Source organism: Tamandua tetradactyla, chromosome 8, assembly GCF_023851605.1.
Source record: "Tamandua tetradactyla isolate mTamTet1 chromosome 8, mTamTet1.pri, whole genome shotgun sequence".
Taxonomy (NCBI): domain Eukaryota; kingdom Metazoa; phylum Chordata; class Mammalia; order Pilosa; family Myrmecophagidae; genus Tamandua; species Tamandua tetradactyla.
The window spans coordinates 20,997,041-21,020,671 of record NC_135334.1 but is presented as its reverse complement, the minus strand read 5'-3'; the positions used below and the strand labels follow the sequence as shown (position 1 = coordinate 21,020,671).

The 23,631-nt window shown below is 53.1% G+C and overlaps 1 protein-coding gene across 2 annotated transcripts in view; it reads right to left on the bottom strand.

Moving 5' to 3' along the window:
• The window catches only part of NECTIN1 (nectin cell adhesion molecule 1), an 82,829-nt gene that overhangs the window by 4,466 nt on the left and 54,732 nt on the right, over positions 1-23,631 (bottom strand). Inside the window, exon 6 of one of the 2 annotated variants that reach the window (XM_077112658.1) lies at positions 11,024-15,185. The exons of the other annotated variant lie outside the window; for it this stretch is intronic. Within the exon in view, the coding sequence (XP_076968773.1) occupies positions 14,638-15,185 (548 nt within the window). The 3' untranslated portion in view covers positions 11,024-14,637. Of the gene's footprint in view, positions 1-11,023; positions 15,186-23,631 lie in introns of those variants that run through there. 2 annotated transcript variants of the gene reach the window in all.

Genomic DNA, 23,631 nt, shown 5'->3' with positions numbered 1-23,631 from the left:
TCCATGTAATTATGGTGTTTGGAGATGTTCTTGCAGGGCCTCGATGTCTCCTTGGGGAATGACCTTCAGGGTTCATTACATAATGACAATCCTTTACATTCACATAGAACTTCACAGTTTACAAATAGCTCTCTCTTGCATTCTTATGCCTTTGCTATAGTTCTGGGAAATAGGCAGAGCGTGGGATTAATACCACCATTTTGCAGATGAGGAAACTGAAGCCCAAGAGAGAAGTGTCTTTTCCAAAGTCACATAGAGGTGGTGATCAAGCTTGCTAGGACTTGTGCTCGGGCCTCACACTCTGAGCCCAGGGCTCTTTTGCCACCTGAAGACTCCATGGCCTTGCTAGGGAAGAGCAACTCCAATTTTGTGGCACTCACATTTCTTGTTTTCCTCAATGCTGTGTGGGACCCCCTAACTTTCCCCTTTCTTGCCCATTACCCTCTTCTTCCAGTTAGGTCTATCATGTTTGTTTGCTGAGTGTTTAGGAGGTGGGCAGTGGTGATTCTGGAGTGAATGAAACCTTGACAGCAAGTGTGGAAGCATTGCCTTCTCCCAGGGACACATTAGCAAGACAGACCTGGGGCTCTGGAACCTTCTGGAAGGGGACCCAAAAAGGATAGAAATCCTCCCCAGGGAGCGATAGGTATTGATTGTCTAGCTGTCTGTCCATCCTGGACAAGGTGCCTTATGTCATTCCAGGACCCCACACCATGATCTCATGTCTCTGTAGAAGATCCCCCAAATCAAGTATCTGTTAAAAGTAACTCCAGTGTGGTTTAGAATAATTGAAATGAGAATGGATTTAGATATGTAAATGCTTATGTTGAAATGCAATAAATTCAATTGAGGTTCTCTATGCTTGCAAAGTGAAAGGCACAAATCCACCCTCCTCAGGGTGGGAGATAGCTTGTGTGTGTGCGTGTTGGGAAGGGGTGAGCTGCAATACCTGGGGTGGGGGTGAACTGAAGACTCAAGATTGACATAAAGAAATCTGGACTTTTTGAGCAATCATGGGAAAACAAGAGGGAACTTCAGGACCTGAAAATATCTAGAGAGATGACAAGAACTGGGGTGGTTTTAGTTCTGGCAAGTTCTATGGGCAGGATCCTGGAAAGCCTCAGAGAGAAGATGTGACTCAGACATACCTCAGAGATATTGTAGATTCAGTTCCAAAACACAGCAATAAAATAAATAATGCCAAAAAGCAAGTCACACAAGTTTTTAGATTCCCAGTGCATATAAAAGTTATGTTTACACTATACTGTAATCTACTAAGTCTATACTGGAGTCTGTTAAGTGTGCTATAGCATTATGTAAAAATAAAAAAAACAGTGTACACACCTGAATTTAAATGTGAGAGATAAAATAAAATTTAAAATGTAACACAGAGACATGAAATGAGCACATGCTGTTGGAAAAATGGCACCGATAGACTTAGTTGACACAGGGTTCCCACAAACCTCCAATTTGCACAAAAGGGATATCGGTGGAGCCTGATAAAGCAAAGTGCAATAAAACGAAGCACACCTGTAATTTGTTTTGGGGGAAAACAATCTCAATAGCAAAATGGGGACAAACGGCCCCTGGGTCCTCTTTCCTCTGGGAGGAAAGTTGGGCGCAGTCTGATCTGGGCTGGGGTGGGCTTGGGTGGGGGAGATGGTGTTCAAAGGCCACGCGCTCCATCTCTCACATGCCCCTCATTACAACCTGGAAGTCAGCGTTTATTCTTTTCATTTTACACAAAAGTCAGTGGAGGTTCAGAGAAGTTAAACTGCTGGCCCCAAATCACCAAGCTAATAAGAGACAGAACTGGTGATCGAGCCCCCCAGTCCTGTAGGCTTTCAAAGATGTGCCTGCCCTCCAGTGTTTCTGTGTGTCCAGGCTATGCTCTGAGATTCCAGGCGCTCCCTCAAACACCATCCTGTATGGTAAATGCGTTTTGTAAGTTACAAGCCAACGTGAAAATGGGAGCCATGCTGGTGTTTTGTGTCTTTTTATCGGGAGGTTTGGTAAAGTGCAAAGGGCCCCAGACTTGGAGTCAGAGGCCTGAATCCAATTTATGAGTCCTCCCCTCAACACTTGGGTGACACTAGGTGAGCCCCAGGTGAATCAGCAGCTACTTAGGGGTGGGAAGACCGGCCGGGCTGGCCTTACCGGGAGGCTGTGAGGACCCTAGGACGTTGACTGCCCTTGCCTGCAATCCAAGAGTTTGTTCTGGTCTAGCCGATTCTTCATTTACCTGGCGGCCTCTGCTCCTGCCCAGTGCCGTGGATTCTTCAACGTGTCCAGATGCCTTCCATTTCACAGAATCGTCTCCAATACCATCTTTTCTAGGAAGCTTTTCCCCACGAGCCCCGCCTGCCTCTGATGATGCTACCTGATGCCTGTTGTGGTTCCCACAAGCTCAGGTTGAACCCTGCACCTGCTGCTTTGTGGGTGGACTGAAACTTGTATCAGACCCAGGATCCCCTAGGGGTTAGGCTGGGGTTCCCCTCCCCCTGCATCTCTCCCTCCCCTGTTGTGAGCTGTGGCTGTGCCCTTTGGAGTCCCTGATGGCACAAGGCACTGGGCAGAGTCACAGGCTGAGCAGACAGAGCAGAGGCATGGCCTCTGAAGCTGCCCGGGCTCAGAGCCCAGCCCCCCGAGCTAACGTGGTGACCTCGTGCTGCTCTTTGTTTTCCTGAGCTAGGGGGATGATGTCAACAATAGCTCCTACGTCCTAGACTGATGCGAGGATTTAGTATTGCCACAACTTAGAACGGTACCTGGCACTTCAGTGACTGATATTATAAGTCTTTGTTATTCTTAAAATACCTTGAGACACTTTAAAATTTCCAAACATTATGCAAATGTAAAACATTCTTGTTGTTAGTCTCCAGGACTCAATTTCCCCATCGGAGGGTTGGGGACAGTGATCTTAATGGTCTGTAATTCTAAAAGAGGGAAACAGGCAGAGGGATCTCTGGCTTGGTATTTGATGTGTTAAGCAATAGAGGCAAAAGAATAGGGCAGGGGCCAGACACCCTCTGGGCCCAGACTTTAGAACCAAGAACCTGATGGCTGGGGTGTGAGGGCAGAAAACAGGCTAGGGGAGGCTGCACGTGTTGGGGTGGGGGGAGCTGTCCGCATGAGGAAACACGGGTGCTATCTTTACCCCAGAGTCCAGAGGAAGGCCAGCACCAAGCAGTGGGGACTCCTGTCCCTTTAGGGGTCTGGAGATGCCTCCTGGTAGAGCCACATGAAAAGGCCCTACACTTTTCGTTGATTGACACCCCAAATCCTCCTAGGGGAACCGACACTTCTGAAAAAGGAGAACTCTGGAGACAGATAGCAGTCACACTTTCTTGGGGTGTTGGACTCCCTCTTGGCACTGCTTAAGGAACCTGTCAGAGGAGACGTTCAGGACCCATGCCCATCAGGGCTTTCCCTGAGGAGACCTCCTCTCTGTCTTGTGGAGGCTTGGATTATTTGTTTTGGTTTCATGGGGGGAGACCGAGGGGATTCATTTCTCTGCAGGGGGCAGGGGGGAAGTGGGGTGTTCTCTGCAGTGCAGGGAGGGGGTGAGAACAGCCTGACCAGGGCTGCTGTCCACCCTCGCCCACACACCCAGGCCCCTCTGGAAGCTGAGGCCACTATCGCCCCATGCACCTGGTCTCAGGATCGATTGCAGTAGATAGAGGAGATGGGATGGGGCGTGTGATCCATCACTGTCAGGGCCTGCTACCCCAGCTGGCCCAAGGTCTGACCACTTTGTCACAAGAGCAGCCCAGAAGAGGCTGGCAGGCTCCCACCTCCCATCTCCCAGGCCTTTGTTCCTTACTCAGGGAGGGGCTGTGTCCCAGTTTCCACAGTCATGGGGTCTGAGGGCCAAGGGCCTTGCTCGAGGTCACTGGTGAGAAGCTGGAAGCAGAGCTCAGTCTCCTGGTTCCCAGCCCAGAGCTCTCGGCAGTGCTGCCCTGCTTCCCTACCTGCTGTCCACCCTGACTGCCTGAGCTTGCCTCTAACCATTGCAAACATCAGTGAAAACCGGATGGTCTGGGTGTGGCTGACTGTCTCCTGTCCTCCTTCTTGCGCAACTCTTAGAAAATCTGCTGTGCTTAAGAATCAATCAGGTTAGCAGAGGAAAGTTTCCCAGCCAACCCCACCTAGTGTCATCATCATGACACCTCGACGACACCTCATCCCAGCTGCAGGGCATGAGTCTGCATTTGGTGTCAGAATTCCTGTTTCCGGATTGCTGGTCCTTCCTTCCTGCTAATCCAGGACTCCCCGAAAGCACCCACCACCCTTCTTTCTCCTCTGGCTCTACCTATCCTTACCTTGTCTCCCAGAGCCCCCCTCACCCCGCCCCACCCCACCCCTCCCCGCCCCCAAGGGCAGGCACCTGCCTAGGAGCATCACAGCCTGGAAGGACCAACCATGCAGGCTTTTCTTTCCTCTTCAGCGAATGCATAACAGTGCTTTTTTCCAAGCTTTAAAAGAAAGTCTAGGACCAATTTAAAAACCAAAATCTCCGAGAGTCATATGAAAAACTGCTGAACATCATTAGTCATCAGGAAAATACAAATTAGTCCCAGCAAGATTCCACAACACCACTGCCCAAAGGCTAAAATTAAGAGGACAGAGGATACCAAGTGTGGGCAAGGAAGTGGAACAATTAGAACCCCCACGTACTGCTGCTGGGAGTAGAAATTGGCCTGATCACTTGGGAAAACCGTTTGGCTGTATCTCCAAACCTTATTCTTTCCCTGGGATTATACCCAATGGAAATGAGTGCTTATGTGTCCCAAAGTCACATGCAAGAATGTTTGTAAAACTTTATTCATAATTGCCTCAAACTGAGAAAAAAAAACACCTAATCCACTGAAGGTAGAATTCAGGAATACATTGTGGCATGGTCATAACGATGGAATATTACACAGCATTGAAAAAACTAAACAATGTGGACCAGTATCACAGATATAATGTTGCGTGAAAGAGGGCAGACAGGAAAGAATACATTGTATGACTCTATCTATGTGAAACTCTAGAATGAGGGTATTGCCTGAGGGTAGGGACATGAGCAAGCAAACTTTCTGTGTTTCCATCTGGGTGGTTTCATGGGTGTTTAATACATATGGAGCTCTACCCTTGAGTTTTGTGCATTGAACTATTTGTATGATATTCCTCAAAAAAAAAAAAAGATAAAAATTAAAAAATAACAAAGCACCAACATTTTACACAGAATCCTGATAAGTAGACCAGAAAACAAGATCATTGTCTTGCTTGCTTTCTACCTCAGCTGGCTTGGGGCATCTCTGAGGATGAAACTTTGGAAGGTGTGCTAAAAGCCTTTCCTTGGAGTAAACATGGCCTTCTGTAGCTGGACCCATCCCCCTGTGCCCTGGGTGGCCTGGTACAGGGACCCCAGTCTGAACCCTACCCTTGAGGGGTCACGTTTCAGCTCTTCCATGTGCCTCTCACCAGCTCGGGGAGGAAGAAACTAAGGGGGTGGTGGTCATCACGGAGAGAACCAGGAAAGTACAGAGCTGGGGTCTTTCCTAGCATTTGGTTAGTATCCTAACACTCGGTATCGTTTCCATGGCAGATTCTGCCCCCGCTGCAGTTTGCTGCTTAGGGCAGATACACAGTGTGAAAATAAAGGTGAGAGATGACACTGTCCTAGCTGAACTTGACTGAGCACCCATTGTGGCCCAGGCATTGTGCTAAGTAATTTACAAAGAGAGGATTCTCCTTTATTCCTCACAATAGCTCTCAGTGGTAGATACTCGTATTATCAGCTTTATAAATAACTGTCTCTACGTGCCAACTATCTTTATTCCTGCTGGCAGTTTATTCACATAGATTAAGGAATAAAGCTCAGAGAAGGAAAGCAATTTGCCTGTGGTCCACACAGCTGCAAGTGGTGGGGCTAGGGACTGAATCAAGGTCAGTTTGACTCCAAAGTCCTGCCTCTTTCCTCTCACTAGGCTTTCAAAGATCGTCTGCTGTGAACCAAACTGATGATAGAATAGAACCTAAAAGGACTGCAATAGGCTGAAACGCTGACCCTGACCATTAAGATGAAACATAGCAGAGATACATGAAAAGTGCCAGATTTAGGAGAAAAAATAGATAGCTACTGCCGAAGTACAGGGTGAGAGAGACCTGCTTAGAGGGAGCACACATGAAAATGACTCAAAGGCTATTTACCCACCTTCCCTACCACACATCCTTCCATCCTTCTGCTGATCCATTAATCCATCCAGCTATCCAGCCGCTCATTCATCCATGAATCCATCCATGAATCCATCCATCCATCCATCCATGCATCCATCCATCCATCCATGCATCCATGCATCCATCCATCCATCATTTATATATCCATTCATACATACATATATACCTCTGCTGGTCCATTAATTCACCAACCCATCCACCCATCTCCATCCAGCAACGCACAGATTTAATCACTACAACTGAGCTCCTCTGTGTTCCATGCCATCACCATGATGTCAGCTGGGTTGATTGTGCCCTTGGTGTAAGAGGGGATCGTGCCAGGTTCAGGGAGGGCAGACCAATTACCCCTTCCATACCCACTATCTCCTACTAGCCAGACCACTTCCAGGGAACATTTATCCCTGGCCCCAAGACTCAGAAGGAGCTGGTAATGTGGTCTTTTCAGGCACAGCTGGAGGAATTGGGGACTTTCTCATGTTGGTTTGAGTGCTTGCTCTGGGCTGAGCCTTGTGACAATGCTTTCCCACGGCTTCTGATCAACTGAGCCAAGACCTGAACTCAGATTTGCCTGACTCCAAAGCTCAGGCTCCTAAGAGCTGTGCTGTTAAGTGGTGTGATGACTATAACATAGGTTTAAGCATGTAAAAATCAAGTTTGCAAGGATATGTAACTGTCCAAATACTGGGGGACTGTTCTGGGAAGAAAGTTATTCTGTGTTGCTTTACAGGGAAGTACCTAGACCAATGGATAAAACGTAGAGGAGGATGGAAGTGTGTTTGGATGGAAAGGTGGCGTATGGCTTAACTGGGGTTGTAATGAGATGCCTGTCGCCAAGGCACAAGGGATGCTTGCAGCAATGTCCTGACTTGGGGGAGGTTGGGCTATACCACCTAAAAATTCCTTTCAAACTCTCACTTTAATAAATTCAATTTGGTTCAACCTTTCCTGAGCACCCACTCTGCACCAGTGCTGGACTAGGTGCTGGGCTTGCATAAGACACCGTCCAGCCTTCAAGATGCTGACAGCCTGGTGGGGAAATCAGCTTGTGTGGCTGTATTACTTGCTGCTTCTTGCACCCCTGGATGCCATGAAGGTCCCCTCAGGGTTGAGGGTCCCGGGAGTGTTTGGCTTGTAAAGTGGAACGAGCTGGCTACTAACTGAAGGGACAATGGGTGTGAGGAGGAGGCCAGGCCGAGGGCACCCCTGCCTGCTGGTCTCCATGTCTGTGATCCCAGAAGAGGACTTCACTCATTGTGGAATAGAATACCATCTTCAAAGAAGGCTGTCTAGGGCCCTTGGGGCCAGCCCTCAGGCAGAGTGAAGGGCTTGAAGGAGGCCCTGCTTCCCGGTCCCCCCACCCCCCGCCCCTGCCTTCTGTCTGTCTCAGAGGCCCTCCTTTGGTCTGCTCAACAGGCTATAAGGGATATAACAAAGCACATTCACTTCTTCCAGGTGGGTGACACCAGAGGGCAAGAGCCTTCACTTAAGAAGTGCCTGCTGAACTTCCTGCTTGGGCCTTAACTCAGCATCCTGTTTCTCCACCCAGCAGGTGCTGAGAGACCAAGCACCAAGGAATGGGTTAAAACCAGAAACTCTGCTTCCTGAGGATTACAGGTATTACAGGTATGGCTCCATCCTACTTGCTTCCAGGTAGTGAGTCCCATTGCAGCCTCTTCCACACAGGATCCAAAGTCTCATAGGTGATGATGATGATGATGTCAATTAATAGCATATTAAGGGCATTCAAGTCCTTATGTGCAATAACTCACTGAATCACCCAACTACCACCCTTTTGGCCTCAGTTTCCTCTTTCAGGGCTTGCCTCTGTCCCATGATGGACACCTGGAAGGGCCTCTGCCTCCACACCAGCGGCTCTGAACCTGACTGCCCCTTAGAGTCCTCTGGGCAGGTGGCTCAAAATACACCTGTCTAGGCCCCAAGCCCAGAGGCTCAGACCCAATCGGCTGGTGATGGAGCCCGGACATTTGATGTTTCGTATTCCCAGGTGACTGATGTGCAACCTGGGTTATGCTCCCGGTGGGAGCTGGGCATTGATGATGCCCCTGGGGCTGTTTCTCAAGCCAAGCACGGCTGTCCCTGTGCCTTTCTTAGCATAGATGTGACGGAGTTGGAGGGGCCAGCTCAGGTGGGGTCCCAGGTTACCTGTGTGTATGTGCTGGGAAAGGAGTGCCTGGCAGAGGGGAGGGAGGGAAGAGGGTATGGCCTGCAGCTTCTTCTCTGGGAGTTGGTGGTGGGGATGGGGAGGGGCATAGCAGCCCCCCAGAGAGGAGGAATTGGACTGACTCTGCCATTAAGGCTATATACCAGGGGAGAAGTTGGAGCCAGGGGCCAAGGAAGAGTCCAAGGACTGCTCTCAGCAGTGGCTGGCCATGGGACAGGTGCAGAGGATGGCTTTAAGAGCCCGGTTAGCTGGTGCTGTCCTCGAGCTTTCACAGAGACCTTTCCTCCTCCAGCTTTCCCCATATCCCTTCCAGTCTTCAAAACCATCTCAGGTGCCATCTTCCCCAGAAAGTCGTCCCTGACGAGCTCCAGCTGACTCTGATTCCATTCAGTACCAAACATGGCTCATACCAGCCCAGCTTACACCCCACCGCGATCTTGCTGCTTTGTGTCAAAAAGGAAACTAGCATCTCATTCAGTACCCTTACCACCCCTGTTCTCCCTTTGGAGTTAGGCTGGTGCCATCTCCTTCCCCGGAATTCCTGTTGACCACTGTTCTCAGGACAGGTCCCTATTCTTTTTTTTTTTTTTTTAACATGGGCAGGCACCGGGAATCGAAAGGTCCCTACCCTTTTAACCACATGCCTGGAGAGCTCTTCTGTGTCCTTCAAGGCCTGCTGAAGGGCCATCTCATGTGGCAAGCCTTTTAGGCTCTCGCAAACAAAATCAGCCACTGCTGTCTTTTGCTACTGCAGTTCTGCTATAGCTCAGCTCTAGTCTGCCGCCAATCCATGAAGTTCAACCCCTCACCCATCTACAACCAGGAGAGGGAGGGCGAGGAGAATGGGAGAGAAAGGTCTGCTGCTCCAGAGAGAATAAGCTACCCATCTATCTTAGTCCTACATTCCTGGTTTCCAGTCTGGAGGAGGGTGTCCACAGGGTCCGCCACCAAAGTGGGACAACGGTGGGTGGACACATCCCAGGTGGCTTTGGCTGCCTGAGGCAGGGCCTGCCGTGGTCATCCAGAACCTGGCACTTTGTTCTCATGAGGGTAGGCTGGGGGGCAGGGGGCAAGAATGGAGGTTGGGGCAAGAGGAGCCATAGCTGGACTAGCAGGAAGTTCTTCCTAAGCCTAACTAGGCTAGAAAGGCCTGAGTGAGCCCCTGGACTCCGGGCGCCCTGGGGCCCAGGATGCCCCAGCTCCCTGGCACCTGGGCTGATGGGGGGGGGGGCTGGGCCTGGCTTCCCCCGCCCAAAGCTCCACCCACCTGCCTGGAGAGGCTGTGCCTTGGATTAATTGGCTTGCCCTCCTCCCTCTGTCAGAGAAAGTCTTGACTAATTTGCCGGAACACTCTAGTTAAATGCCAATTAGGAAGCTCTGTCCACTGCTGTCTTCTAATATATTAATAATGTAATTAAGCATTTATTGCCTGCGCAAATTGAAAATTAACTTGAATGGACAGACTGGAAAACTGAGGAAGTGACCGCTTAAACGGGCAATTTGCATCTCGTTCGAATATCAACATCTAAACAGAGTCCCGCCTGGGCGCCAGGTTTGGCCTTCGGGTGACAGGCCCAGCCAGCTGTCAGCAGCTGCTAGCATCTGCTTCTCTTCATCCCACCCTCCGCCTGGCCCCAGTTCTAGGTGTGGAGAACGTGGTCTCGCCCCAGACGGGGCAGCAGGGCGTTCTGCTAAGTAGCCATGGTGGCCTGCAGCTGCCCTCTCCCTTTCCCAGGGCTCAGTGATATGGATTTGAGTAAAAGGAGATGCTACTGGGAGTGGATGGGAGGGGGCAGTTACCGGAGCCTCTGCTGCTCCCTGGGGCCCCTGCCTCTCCCACCCGCAGGATCGATTTGTCCTGCATTCCAGCCAGGAGATGGGAAGCAGATGGTGCTGCTGTGGGGAGTGGGGAAGCATAACCAAGGGACAAGGAGTCCCTCCCTCCAGCCAGCCCCCTGGGGAGGTGGGGAGGGGGTGCACCCAAGAGCATGCAGGGGATGGAGGCTGGCAGGGTCCTGGAAATAGAAGACGAAAGGATAAAGCTCCCTGTCTCTTCTTTGTCCCCAGGGAGCTGTCTAACACGGCAGGTGTGACACTCCTGGTTTTCTTCTCCAAACAGGCATGGGAGGGAACTTGGCAGGAGGGAGGACAGCAGGGAGCGGGGTACAGAGGGAGTTCTGCAGCGTGGTGGCAGAGATGGAGCCGCTGCAGCTCGGAGGCAGGGGCCCCACATGGTGGCCTGACCACAGTGGGAGAGGGGTAAGCCTCCAGAAGGGCCCCAGCTTCTGCAGTCTGCGCCTTCTTCTCCTCACTGCCCTCTCTTCCTTAAAGCCCTCCCTGACTGCAGCCTGCAGATGCCAACCCCTCCCGAGGCTGTGGTCTTCCCACTCGAACGGAAGATGGTTCCAAGGCAGCGTGAGTGGGGTAGGGTCTCTGGCAGGGCCTGCGTCCTCCCTGGAGGGCTCCAGTGGAGATCTGCATCCTTGCCCCAGAATCCTGGAATCTGGGTATGGGGTGGAGGCTCCCCTCTCCTCGGTACCCTGCTGGAGCCTCACCAGGGCCCAGCCTCCACTACTCTGAGCATCCCCCATACCGGGATCAACACAAGAGGCAAACAGGTTTGTTTTAAACACTTTATTTATAAAAAAGTACATTTTTTTTCCTCAGTACATTTTTTTTAACCCATAATTTTTTTTATACAAGTAAAAGGGGGTGATGCAAACACCCCCTGGGTCAGAACCTGGAGACCCACTGGGCCATCCCCAGGACCAAAGACAAAAACAGTGACAAAGAAACCGAAGCAAAGGTGGGGCATCACACTCAGAGCTGAGGGGTGGCAGTTTCTCCTCGATTTTGTTTTTATTTATACAAAAAAAAAAAAGACTTTTTTTTCAGCTGAGAATCCCATTCTTTACAGCAGGGATCAGAGAGGCAGCAGGGAAGGGGTAGGGTCTCCTCTACCCTCTCCATCAGGCAGCAGCACGAGGGCCCAGAGCCCTTCAGACCCGGAGGTCACAGTAGCAGGGCCTGTCTGTGCCAGAGTTGGTCTCCCCTGCTCATTTGGGGGTGGGGGTGGGGGAGGGTGTATCCTGCAAGAGGCCTGTCTGGAGGTTTCTGTCTTGACCCCAGAAACTGGGGCCACTCCCCTTCTCCCAGGACAGGGGACACTTCTGTCCCACCTGGTCCTGGCCAATTCCTAATGCATTCCTGACTCCTCTGCTTTAAAGAAGGCAGAAAAATTATTGCACAAGTGACCTGGGCATACTGAGGGGATAATTGGCAGAGGGGGGCATGTGCCCTGGGAAATGGCCCTGCGACCCTCGCCTATGGCCTGAGCCTAGGGAAACCACTACTTCTCCTTAGGGCTTCCAGCAGGAGTGGCCTGGGAGCCCGCTGTGTCTGTGTGCGGAGGGCCAGCTGACCAGGCATGTGTCTGGATGGGCCTGGGTTTGTGCTGGGTGGCTGTGCTACCATGTGCAGCGGGCTGTGGCAGAGGGGGCCGCACCTGCACGTGTGGCTTCACTGATTCGTGCTACTGCATTTCAGATGCTTCCCATCAAAGGGGATTCAGAAGGCTCTGTGACACATTAGAACAATATTAAAATCGGTACAGAAATAGGGGCAAAGGCTGAGCCAGGGACAGGGTGGAGGGGTTGCAAGAGGCAGGATAACAACTGGTGAGGCCTGGGCACTATCTGCCCCAAATTTATTGCCCTTCCAGCAAAGGCAGAAGTACAGCTCATGCTGCCGGCATGAGGGAAAAGCAAAGCCTTCTTATTTCCCCTCTGCCTCCATGGACCTGAGAGCAGTGCCAGCTCTCCCATGAACTCGGGGCACAGAGAACCCCAGCTCCCGTAGGCCCAAGTGTTTGCCTCTGCCTCAGGCCTACCCTCAACCAGTGTGGCCCATACTGTGTAGACCCCACAATTTGTGCTTTGTTTGGGGTGGGGGGTGAGAAGGATGTGGAGGTGTCTTAAAAGGGGGCTCAGTGCTTTGGGTGGGCCCGGGGGCCTTCTAAGCCCATCATGATGAAGAACTGGGGTGGCAGTGCAGGATAAGGAAGAGAAGACACAGGAGGAGTCTTTACAGTCTCTTAAGCTTCAAGGGGACAGAGAATGCCTCCATCAGGCAGGCCCCCAGGATTACCTTCTGCCTGGGGACAAGGGGACCACGTAGAAGGGCCAAAGGAGGTGGCATGAAGTGGAATGGGCAGTCATGTAACATGGAAAGGGTCCTCTACCCTGGGAGGGGACACTAATACTGCTGGGAGCAGCAGCCCACCTGGGCTCCTACCTACCACTGCCCCATGGCTAGAAGGACTCCAGAATTTTCTCCCTTAACTCCATTCCACCCAGTACCTCAAAGCCAGGAGGTGAGAGCCACCCCAAGGCTGACATGGATGGAACTGGCTGGGGGTTCAAGTAGCAGCACCAGGGAGGAGAAGGGTGGGGGGCTGGATGGCTCCCTTGGGAAGCCTATGACAGGGCAGGGCAGTGCCCGTGGGGCACAGAGTAGTCTGCTTCCCTTCCTCCCAACACTTGTCATCCCAGAGCCCTGGACACCCTGGGCTGAGATCTCTGGACTCTGAGTGGGCAGGCATGAGAGGGCCCTCAGTGTCTGCCTCTCTCATTCCAGGGAGACTGGCGTGCCTGTCTTCAGTGCCGGGGTGGCCTGGGTGGGCAGATGGAGGAATTGAGGCACTTTTGAGCAGGGGGGGGGCTGAGAGGGCTGGGAGGGGGCCTTCTTCCATTGTACAGATGGGAAGACTGAGGCGCAGGTAACTAACTGATGGCACACCCTGATTCCCATCCCAGGAGGAAGGCTGCGCTGCAAGGGAGAGCTTCTCCAAGGCCTTCCCCTTCATCCCAGCATAGGGACCAGGACATCTGAGCAAGGAAGGAGGGTGGAGAGCAGGAGGCTCTGCCTGGGGTCCTGGCTCCCTTCCCTGCCCTGAGCACCTTCTGGTGAGCCTGTGAAGCTGGCCTGTGTGGGAGGCCCTACTTTTGCAAATCTCTCAGATTGTTTGCAGGCTGCCAGAGAGCTGATACCATGTGGCCTCCACGTTGCTATTTCCTCACCTCTAATTCCTGGAGTAATTACCCCTGGTATCCCAGCCCCAAATACTCGTTTTCCTAAGAGAATTAAGAGATGCCAGCATTTGATGGGTGAGGGAGAATGCTAGAGACATCTATGCCAGACGTAGCAGTTTGGGGCTACACCCGAGCTCCTACGGCAGAGGCACCAGGGGCCGAGTCTTGGATGTCCCTGGAAGTTTCTAAAGGCTGCCCCTATCCTCAACGGGAAGAGGGAAGAGGAGGTGCAGTGAGGGGTGAGCCTCGGGCATTCACGCATGGTGTGTGTGTGTGTGTGTGTGTGTACATATGTGTGTCAGAGAGGTGTACAGGAAGTGTGGGTTAGAATCCACCCCAAGTCCTGCCATGCGTGGGGGCAGATGTGAGGGGTGGGAGGGAGGGATACACCAAAGTTGGGCTAAGTTAACTCTCCTCAGGCCAATGAGGAAAAAAAATGTAAAACCAACTTCACGGGGAAAACACACTGCCCAGGGCCACCCAGGTGGGGGCCTCAACTTGATTTACTTTTAGCAAGACGCCCTGGGCAACTGGAGAAGCCACACCCCATCCCCGACCTCTTGGGTGCAGTGGCTCTCTAGGACGGGGATCCAAGCTCCCAGCTGTGTCAGCTTGGGAGATGGGGGGGGGGGCAGGTGTTGGGTTCTCTCTCCCTGGGAAAGAGGAGCAGCATTGGGGGGTAGGGCGGGGCTCTGCCTCGAGCCCCTTTAGCCCTCCACCCCAAGTGAAGAGAATGCAAACAAATTCCAGTGTTGGGGGGCGGGGGGAGGGCTGGCTCCCCAAACCCTGGAGGGACGCCCAGGTACACAAGACGAGGACAGAGCTCCCGTTAGAGAGGGCAGGCCGGTGGGGGTCAGCAAAGGAAAGGGAGAGCACCACCAAAGCCACAGTCGAACACAACACCATGGGGGAGTGCGGGGGCGGGGGGGGTTGGGGGGGCCGGAGGAACTGAAAAACAAAGCCAGACAGCGTCTGCCCTGGGTGCCCCTCGCTCCCCCGGAGTCTGGGGTCGGCTTTGGGCAGCTTGGTGAGTCTCTGCTGAGCTCCTGGAGGAGCGGACCGTGGAGGGGGGGGTTGGGCAGGGGGCGTGCGGGTGGGGGTGCTGGGGAGAAGGGGGCGCAGACAGAGGCTCTGCAGAGGGGGCTACACGTACCACTCTTTCTTGGAAATGAAAGACCCGTCGTTCTGAGACACCATGTTCTCAGCCAAGTCCAGCTGCTCGGGGTCGTACTGGTAGCCCAGAGTCCGGCCCCCGTAGCCGTCCTGACGGGCCTCCACCTCGTCCACGGTGAAGTAGGGCCGCTTGGCCTCCTCGTCGTACTTGGGGTGGGGGCCGCCCCCTTTGCGCTCGCCGCCCCCACCGCCCTCCTCCTCCTCCTCCTCCTCGTAGCTGCTCCCGCCCAGCGGGCCCGCCTTCTTCTCGTCGTCGGAGTCGTCAGGGTACTGCAGGTTCTGCGCCATGGGCGGGTGGTGCTGCGGGACGCCCGCCTTGCTGTAGCCGTTGCCGTACACGTGCTTCTTGGTGCTGTAGTCGCCCTTGAAGGTGTGGCGGCGCCGGCGCAGGGCCACCACGATGCCGCCGACCACGATCAGCACCAGCAGGACGCTGCCCGCCACGCCCCCGATGATGGCTGTGGGCACCGGCCCCGCGCGGCGCCCGTGTTCGGGAGGAGACGGGGTGTAGGGGAATTCTGGGGGAGGAAGAGAGATGGAGGGGGACAGTCAGCGTCTGCGGCTGGGGGCGACGGGAGGGAGGGAGGCGGGGGAGGGAAAGGCCGGGAAGTCGGCTCCTGGGGTCCCTTCCCCCAGCTCCTCCCCCGCCCTCCCCACTCCCCCGCCGCGGCGATGGTAGCTAGAGCGAGAGACAGGCGAGGAGAAGGAGGCAGAAGGCAGAAGGCGCCCACCACGCAAGCCTCCTCGCTGCCTGCGGTGCCGGCCCCGCCCTGCCCCGGCGGTGGTCTGTGCAGCGCCCCCACCCCCACTCTCCACTAGGCGCTTTCACGGGCAACATCTCCTGTCTCTGAATTCCCACAGCACCTTGTTAAGGAGGTATGTGTAATAATGCCCACTTGGTACAGGACGATGGTGGGAGGCTGAGGGAGGGGAAACAACTTTGCAGAGGTCAGGTCTCCAAAAGACGCAAGTTTGCATCTCTTGCAGGTACAGCCCGTGCAAAGTCCCCACTGGCCCACTCCAGGCCAGAGGGAGAGCCTGGGGGAGGGTGGCAGGGGTGAGAGTGGGTGGTAAGAATAGAGTCCCAGTTACTGGCCCTGCCGGTGCCATGTGAGTGCCAATCAGCTGCCCAGTGTGCCAGAAACCAGGGCAAGGTGGGGTCGGGATGCTGCCAGCCTGGGCACCATTGTGGGGATGGCCAGAGCAAAGGCTCTGTGTACCCAGCCAAGGCAAAGGGCACATACCAGGAGTGAGGGTTCATACCTGTGCCCGTGGGATGAATGTGTGTGCAACTATGTGTACAGTGAGGATGAGTGGAAACAGGAAAGCAAGAAAAGCTAAAATAAGAGAAAGGAAGTAGGTGGGAGGGCGGGAGGGAGAGAAGGCTGAGTGGGTGACTTTCTTTGCCAGTGGGGCCTGGGCAGATTATTATTCTATTAGCAGCGATGCTGCGCGTGGGTTTCCTTTCACGGCATGCAGAGATGCATGCGAAGGCAGGGCCCCGCCTGAGGCCAAAGGGGTCCTAGGGAGAGGCCAAGGGAGGTGGTTCCCAGCACCACCACAGGGTGGCACCGGAGACCGCAGAAGGCATGCAAGGCCAAGGCCAGAGGGCTGACCTTGGCTTCTCCACCCCTTCTCTCAGGCCAGGGTGAAAGGGTTGTTGGTTTGGACAGATGCTCTGGCCAACTCCCTCCCTGACTCGAGTAGTTCACTCATCAGAGTCACACTCTTCCAAGGAGCCTGAGTATGTGGGGTGCCATGCGGCAGGCAGGAGCAGGGCAGAGATTCTAGAAGCAAAGAGGAGATGCTTTCTTGGAGACCAGACTGGAGCGCTGGGGCCCAAAGAAGGGTGGGCGATCTGGTCAAGATTGCAAGCAGAGCTGGGAACACCAGCTGCTCCTGTTCCCAGCCTCTCCATGTGCAGGAGTTGGCAGAGAGAAGCACAACCACTGAAGACTCAGCACCCCCACCCTGTCACCACTGTGCCTGCAGGGCAGGCCACTGAGTAGCTGCCCCATACAGTTATGTTTCCTGATTGCTGACACCAGAATTGGCTTCCTGGAACCTCAAGTTTCTCCTGGCCTCACCATATCTCCATCTGCTTATTGCCCTTTTCAGGGCAGCTGGAAGTGGGAGCTGCCTCCACAAAGGGTGTCTCAGAGGCAGCTGGCAAGAACCCAGCCTTTTTATTCTTCCACCCTGCCTGCCCCTCTTCAGTTCTTGCTCCGTATTTGAATTCTCTCTCTGCCTCCGTCTGTCTGTCTGTCCAGCATCTGTCCGTCCATCCATCCGCCCAATAAGCAGACATGTACTGAGCATCTATTATGTTAGCCACAGGATACAAGAATCTCTTAGCCTGGCTGGTGAACCTAAGGATACTCTAAAGACAAAGCAGCCTGCAATGAAGTCCCTTAGGTGTGCAGGGGAGGGACCTGGCGTTTGTACCGCTTCTTGGAGGACAGAAGATTTAAGCCACGCCTTGAGGGGTCGCAAGGACTTGGAGGGGCCAAGAGAACAAGAAAGGCATCCAGGTGGAAGGGACCAAGCTTCTTTCCTGAAGACATTTCCCTTGCCTTCCAAGGTAGGATTTCTTGGCCCTTAGTTTTCCTCTGAGTGTTTTGTCTCTGGCTGTACTGCTAGCCCTTCTTTCTGCTCCAGCTGCCTCACTGCGGGCTCCAGCATCGGACCTTCAGCCCTCATCCTGTGCTTTCTCTTAGTGATGGATTTGGTCTCAATTTCATGTGTTAACTTTATCCTGCCAAACTATCTCAGGAACATAGCTCTCCACCCAACTCCGGAACCTTATCTCCAAAGGCTGTTTGAACAGCATTTCCCAGATTGTGGCCCATGGAACCTTAAGCCATCGTCTCAGAGCCTTTAGTCTTGTCACACATTACCTGCCAGAGGGGCAGGGAGGGTGTAGGGTTTTTCCAATTGATTGGAGCACGAACCCCCCACCCCCACTATTTCCCCAGTCCACTTCACAGAACTAATATTCAGGAGTACATACTAAAAAACTTCTCTAACACATCTTCAGTTTGGATTCTTACTCCCTCTGCCCCCCACCTCTTCAAATCCATCTGTTCCCACCTGATTCACCATCTTCTCTCCAAACCCTCTCCATTCAGCACAACTCCTGGGTTTCTGTCGCTGACAATACCATTTGCCCAGTCTTCCAGCTCAGAAGCTCATTGATCTTCGACTCTTCCTTCTACATCTCTTGAGTAAAAATCTGTTGTCAAATCTTGCTGACTCTTCCTATTAAATATCTGACCACTTTATGTCTGATATTCATATTGTAGTGGATTCCTGAAAGTCCTACCTTTGTTTGGCCTCTGGCCATCTTTAGTCATCCAAAGTCGCCAGATTAATTTTCCCCGGGTAGACACTGCCACTCCTTCTCTCAAAGACCAATAGCTCCCATTGCCTGCTGGTCCAAGCCAGTCTGGTCTTCAAGGCTTGCCATCATACAACTTCATTTTGAGTTTGGCCAGCTCACTCTCTTTGCTGTACAAGTTGATATTTTATTGCAAGCCTTTGCTCACGCTGCCGCCCTGCCAGGAAAGCTCTTCCTTGCCTCTGCCTATTCCAGTTCTCCAGTCTTTTCTCCATACAGAGTTCTCTTCCGCAACTCCCACTTATCCTTTCCTCTTTAGAATTTTTACATTCCAGTGGTTTGGTGATAAAACACCTTACAATAAGTACTGTGATTAGGTCTGTCTGGTCCTTCTGCCTGTTTTCCAGTGGGGGCAGGATAAAGCTCTTTTCTTCTGCAGGAACAGAGAAAGGGGTTTAGGAAGCAGCAACTCACGATAATTTAGGATGGACTCGGTATGTTGCAGTTGTGTATAGTACAGGTTCCACTATATTTGCTTTTGTGCTTTTTGTGACAGCAGAGACCAAATGAGAATTAAAGTTCCCCTACACTTTACTTGGCTGGATCGAATGTTTTGGACCCCACTAATCACAGTATGGTAACATTTACTGTATTATCTGTTTCACAAGTATGGGCTGGTGTCACCACCCAGACTGTACATCCCATTTCAAAATAAATCAAGAACCCGACCGCTTCGCATCTTATCCATTGACTACCACTCTGTTCTAAGCCACCATCTCTCACCTGGATTATAGCAATTGCCACATAACTGGCTTCCCCAATTCCACCCTTTTCCTCTATGGTCTATTTTCAACACAGCAGTCAGAGATCCTGTTATACATGCAAGTCACATCATTATATTTCTCTGTTCAGAGCCCTCCAAATGCTCTCCCTGCTTCATGCAGAACAAAAGCCCAAGTTGGTAGGGCTCAAAATGCTCCACAGGATCTATCTGCCCCACCCCTGCTCCCCACAGGGCCTTTGCACAGGCTGCCCCTCACTCTGGAAGGCTCCTCTCCCAGGTGTCCCCTGGTTCACTCCTTTATCCCTTAAAGATTTGGTTCCAATGCAACCTCATCAAGGACTTCCCTGACCAACCCCCAGCACTTGTGACTACCCCTCTCCCTGCTCTTTTTTCCATGGTACTCATCACCTTCAAACTTATTATATAATTTTAGAAATGTATTTTATCTATTGTTTATCATCTGTCCACCTATGCTAAAATGTAAGATCCAAAGGGACAGGGACTTTGTTAATCATTCTCTGAGGTGTCCCGAGCACCCGGATTGCCTGGCATGTGGTGGGAGTTCAATGAATATTTTTTGAATGAAAGGATGAATTCTATAAAAGCAAGGCTCTGCGTTAGGGTAAGCCTGGCTCCAGGCAGAGCAGGCATTCGGGAGGCACTCAAATGCATTCACTGGTTGAAGTGGGGAAAGCAAGAGCAACCTTGTTTCTCTGGAGCTGGTGACCGGAGAGGTGGAGTAGTGGTTTGGGGACAGATTTTACTGTGTTTCTTTCCCCTTCTGTTGGACTTTATTTTTTTTCCCTCTGAGTCCTAAGGAGGTTTACTGTTCCCTGGGGACTCTTTCAGGACCAAAGGACACCCCGGCTGTTCTGGCTACTTTAGGGCCAGGCCTGTCTAAAGGCGGAAGAAAGGCTAAGATGGTCCTCCAACTCCGCAGTCCCCGGGGTGAAGATGCTAAGTGAGGGTACAGCAGAGAAGAGGAGGTATGGGGCCCAAAGCCACTTGCAACTGAGGGGGCTGTTTGGTGTGTGGAATGGGGCATCCTCCCCCTGCATTCCTCCATCCCATCAGCTGTCACATTCACCAGTACTTTGTGTCTCTGTGCCAGAAGCACAGGCTCTAGGGCCGCAGCTGGGAGGAGAAGAGCTGGGTGGTGGGGTCATTTGTGCTTGCTGTGGGAGCCCAGGTGGCCCTCTCCACATCCCTCTTATAGGGGAAAGTTTGGCTCCCATACTTAAAGGGTTGCAACTTCCCCTCTGGGATCCAAGACTTGCTGGGACGGAGGCTCTGCACTGCTTTGGGGCCCTGGTTCCCTGACCAAGGTGGGGGCTAGAACAGTGATTAGGGAGGTGAGTGGGGCTGGTGTGGGGACTCTGAGATGGAGTTGAAGAGTAAGGGTTTACAGCCCGGACCTAGGATACGGATGGAGCAGGTTTGGAGTCAAAGAGAATATTTGAATTTGCTTCTAAAGCTAATGCCTTGTGCTTCCTCAAACAGGAAATGATCCAGCAACCGAGGACCAGGCTGGGAAGCTCCAGAACTACATCCCCCAGCATGCTGTGCAGCTGACCAAAAGGAGAGTGGGAAGGCTGAGGTCAAACTCCGGAAGCCCTTCTGTCTTCCTCCAGCTGCGGCAGCTGTGAACGCCAGACCATGGGGAAGGCAGCGCCTCATCAAGCTGGAGGAGAACCCAATTCTCCCAGGGGCCCAGGCACAGCTGCATTCTCAGACTCCCCGACACACTACCACTTGCCTGCTTGGAGGAAGGCCTCTGGCACAGCCCTGGGCTCCTGTGTGCACACCCAGCATACACATCATCTTTTGCTTGTGTTCACAAGTGACACACCATACCCACATCTGGGCGCTCACACTCACCAGCCATCACATCCCTTTCCAGAAGGACAGTGTCCTTGAAACCCTGCCATTCTGGATCTAAAGAACTTCCAGCTCAATGGACAGCCCCTGTTGCCCTCACCCCTAAGTGAGTCTGGGCCCCAGGGCTTCCTTTGTAAATGGAGGATACTCTCTGTACCCAGGTGGCCTTCCTGCTGCTGGGGGTCCTGGGAGTGGTGGGTCCCAGCCAGAGAGGCCAGAAACCTCTCATCCTGCAGCCCAGTCCAGGGAGCCCCTCCTATCCTCAATAGTACCCCTGGAAGAAGTGGGGAGGGGAGTCTACTGGTTTGCTTTGTGACTGCTGGGCTTCCAGGTCAACCCTGTGAACTTGCTCTTTGGCATAAAGGCCTCTGAAATGGGCTTCTCCAAGGACCGTGGGCCACGTGGAAATACAGACACAAGCTCCACTGGGCTCCTCCTTTATCTTACCCCCATGGCCACAGCTTGGGCCTGCTGTTTCTTGCAACTGGGCCACTTACTCTGGCAGCTGCTAACTGGTCTCCCCCATGCCTGGCTGGGTATTTCTTATCATCAGAGCTCCAAGGATGCTCAATCTATAAGCCACTCCTCACTTAAAATCCTTCTGAGTCTCCCCTTTGCCACTGGACTCCAGCCATTTGCCTCTGCTTGGGCATGCCATCCTTCCTTCACCGTCTGCTCACTCATCTCTGTAGAGACATCACAAATGCTGCCTCCTCCAAAGTCAGCCCGGAACCTCTCAGTCAGAGCGCCTGCTCCTCTCATTCTGGTTTGGAGGCTGAGGACTTGCTCCTGGTGTCCGCCTGCGTAAGTGCTTCAGAGCTGGCCCAGGATCTGGGGCCAGAGAAGCCTGTGCAGGTGGCATGGCCAGCCTTGCACGCAAGTGTCCCACACAGCCGCACACACCCTGCAGTACACACACCTTCTCCCTGTCCCAGCTGCTCTTCATTTTCATCTCCAGAGGTACCCAGGGCAAAGCTATTACCCAAACGGATGGCCAGAATGAAAAATTAAATTTCTACTTATCCCTTGCACTCATGCATTGCCTCCAGATGAGGGGGGCTCAGAGCACAGGGCACAGTGATGACCACTGGGGGACTGGGGGGTGGTGCAGAGAAGGGGTGGGAGGTGCCTAGCTGATGGTGGGCAAAGGCGTGTGAGGTTAGCTGCTGCTTGGGAATTGCTTGTGAGCACAAGAATAAACAGCCCTGAAAAGGCTCTGGCCACCTGGCTGAGTCCTCCTGGGGTGGCTGAGACCCTCGGGATGGCTAAACAGCTCTGGGCCCATCCATGATGCAGTGCGCGTGAGCCTCCCTGATCTTGCCAGCCGGGCCTTTCACTAACTGTCGTCACCTTATCTAAGGTCTTTGATTGCCATCCCCATTCTAGTCCCTTTCTCCAACGGGCAGAGGTGGGTGCACTGAACCCCTCTCTGGCTGAGTCCTGCACAGTCCCTGGGCTAGCTGCTCTCCTGCCCATACCACTCACGTGAAAACTGGTGCTAGCACAACAGCGCTGCCCACCCATGGCCTGCCAGCAGATCCATGGAGGGTTCCATATGGCAACCACCCCCGAGGAGACAGCCCACCCCACAGCTGGTGTCTCTTCCTTCCTTTCCTCTGTCTCTGTAATCTGGGCCTGGGAACTACCCCCACCCTTCCCCTTCCCCTAGTCCAGTGGGACTGCCTGCTGAGGACACCTGAGCTTTGGGCGAAGGGAGGCCTAACCTTCCTGCCCTACCTTGTCTTGGGCTGGGCAGCACCACTGGACCTAAGGCCGGTCCTCTCATGCTGGGGTGCAGGAGCAACGGGAGAGTTTCTTGGCCTCCTCCCCTAGCTTCCCAATCAAGGATTTCCCTGGAGAGCCTTGGTGGTGGGGACTGGGAGAGGATGCAGAGGTGATGGTGGTGATCCACCATTAGGGCCTAGTTTCAGTGCGCAGGGAGTACTCGCGCGCAGGGAGGGCTCACAACGTGCTAAGCTGTGGAATATGTACTTTGCATGCATATCTCCTTGCATGATTGTAGGAAGCCTGAAGTAAGGGTAATTATCTCCATATTATAGCTTAGGAAGCTGAGGTCCCTTGCTAAAGGCCACACAGCTAAGGGGAGCCTACATGTGAAAACACTCGGGCCGGTGTGCGCTGTCCCTTATGTGACACTGCCTCCCTGCAGGGAAGCCCTGCTTCCTGGAGCTACGCCTCATGAAACATCACCTGCTCTTCTTACCTCACCCTCGACTGCCCCCATGGGCCCAGGGCCAGAGCTCAGGCACCTGTGAGTTCTCGCTGAGCTTTGCTCAAGCTTTCTCTAGGAGGGAACCCCAAAACCCTAGCATGCAGGAGGGCCTGCCCCATCCTCCCCCAGGCTCCAACCCTGACATTTTCTAGTTTCTTAACAGTCCTGGAACCAAGGGCAGAGAGTTGAAGGAAAGAGCACGTGGTATTCCCCCTCCCGCCACCCTACCCCCCCGCAAGCCCCACTCTGGGTGAGAGAGGTAACAGAGCTGGCAGAGGGCAGGTAGGTATTGGCCCCTGACCAGCCTTGGGCTACTCTTCCTGCAGCTGTGCCTCAAATGTACCGCCATGTGAGACACAGGTTCAGAGCTAACGAATCTTCAGGGTTTGTCCAAGCCTTGCTGTGCTTGGAACCTGGGAACAGCTGCCCAATTTCCTATGCCCTTGAGCCTCGCCAACATCCCCCTGAGGTCACTAACCCTCTGATGTCACTTCCTGTTCAAGGAGGTTTTTTCGTGTTTTTCTCACTCTGCAACTGGCTGGTTCCAATGTTAAATATATTCTCTCTTCTGGGTGGGAAGCTGTGATGTCAATTACCCCTCTATGGCTTGTTTTGATCCTTCCATTAATAATAATAGTGAGAGAGGACATAATAATAATAATAGAGCACTGGTCATTTATTGACAGACTGAGATTGCAGGTGCTTGACCTACATTAGGTATAATTCTGTCTG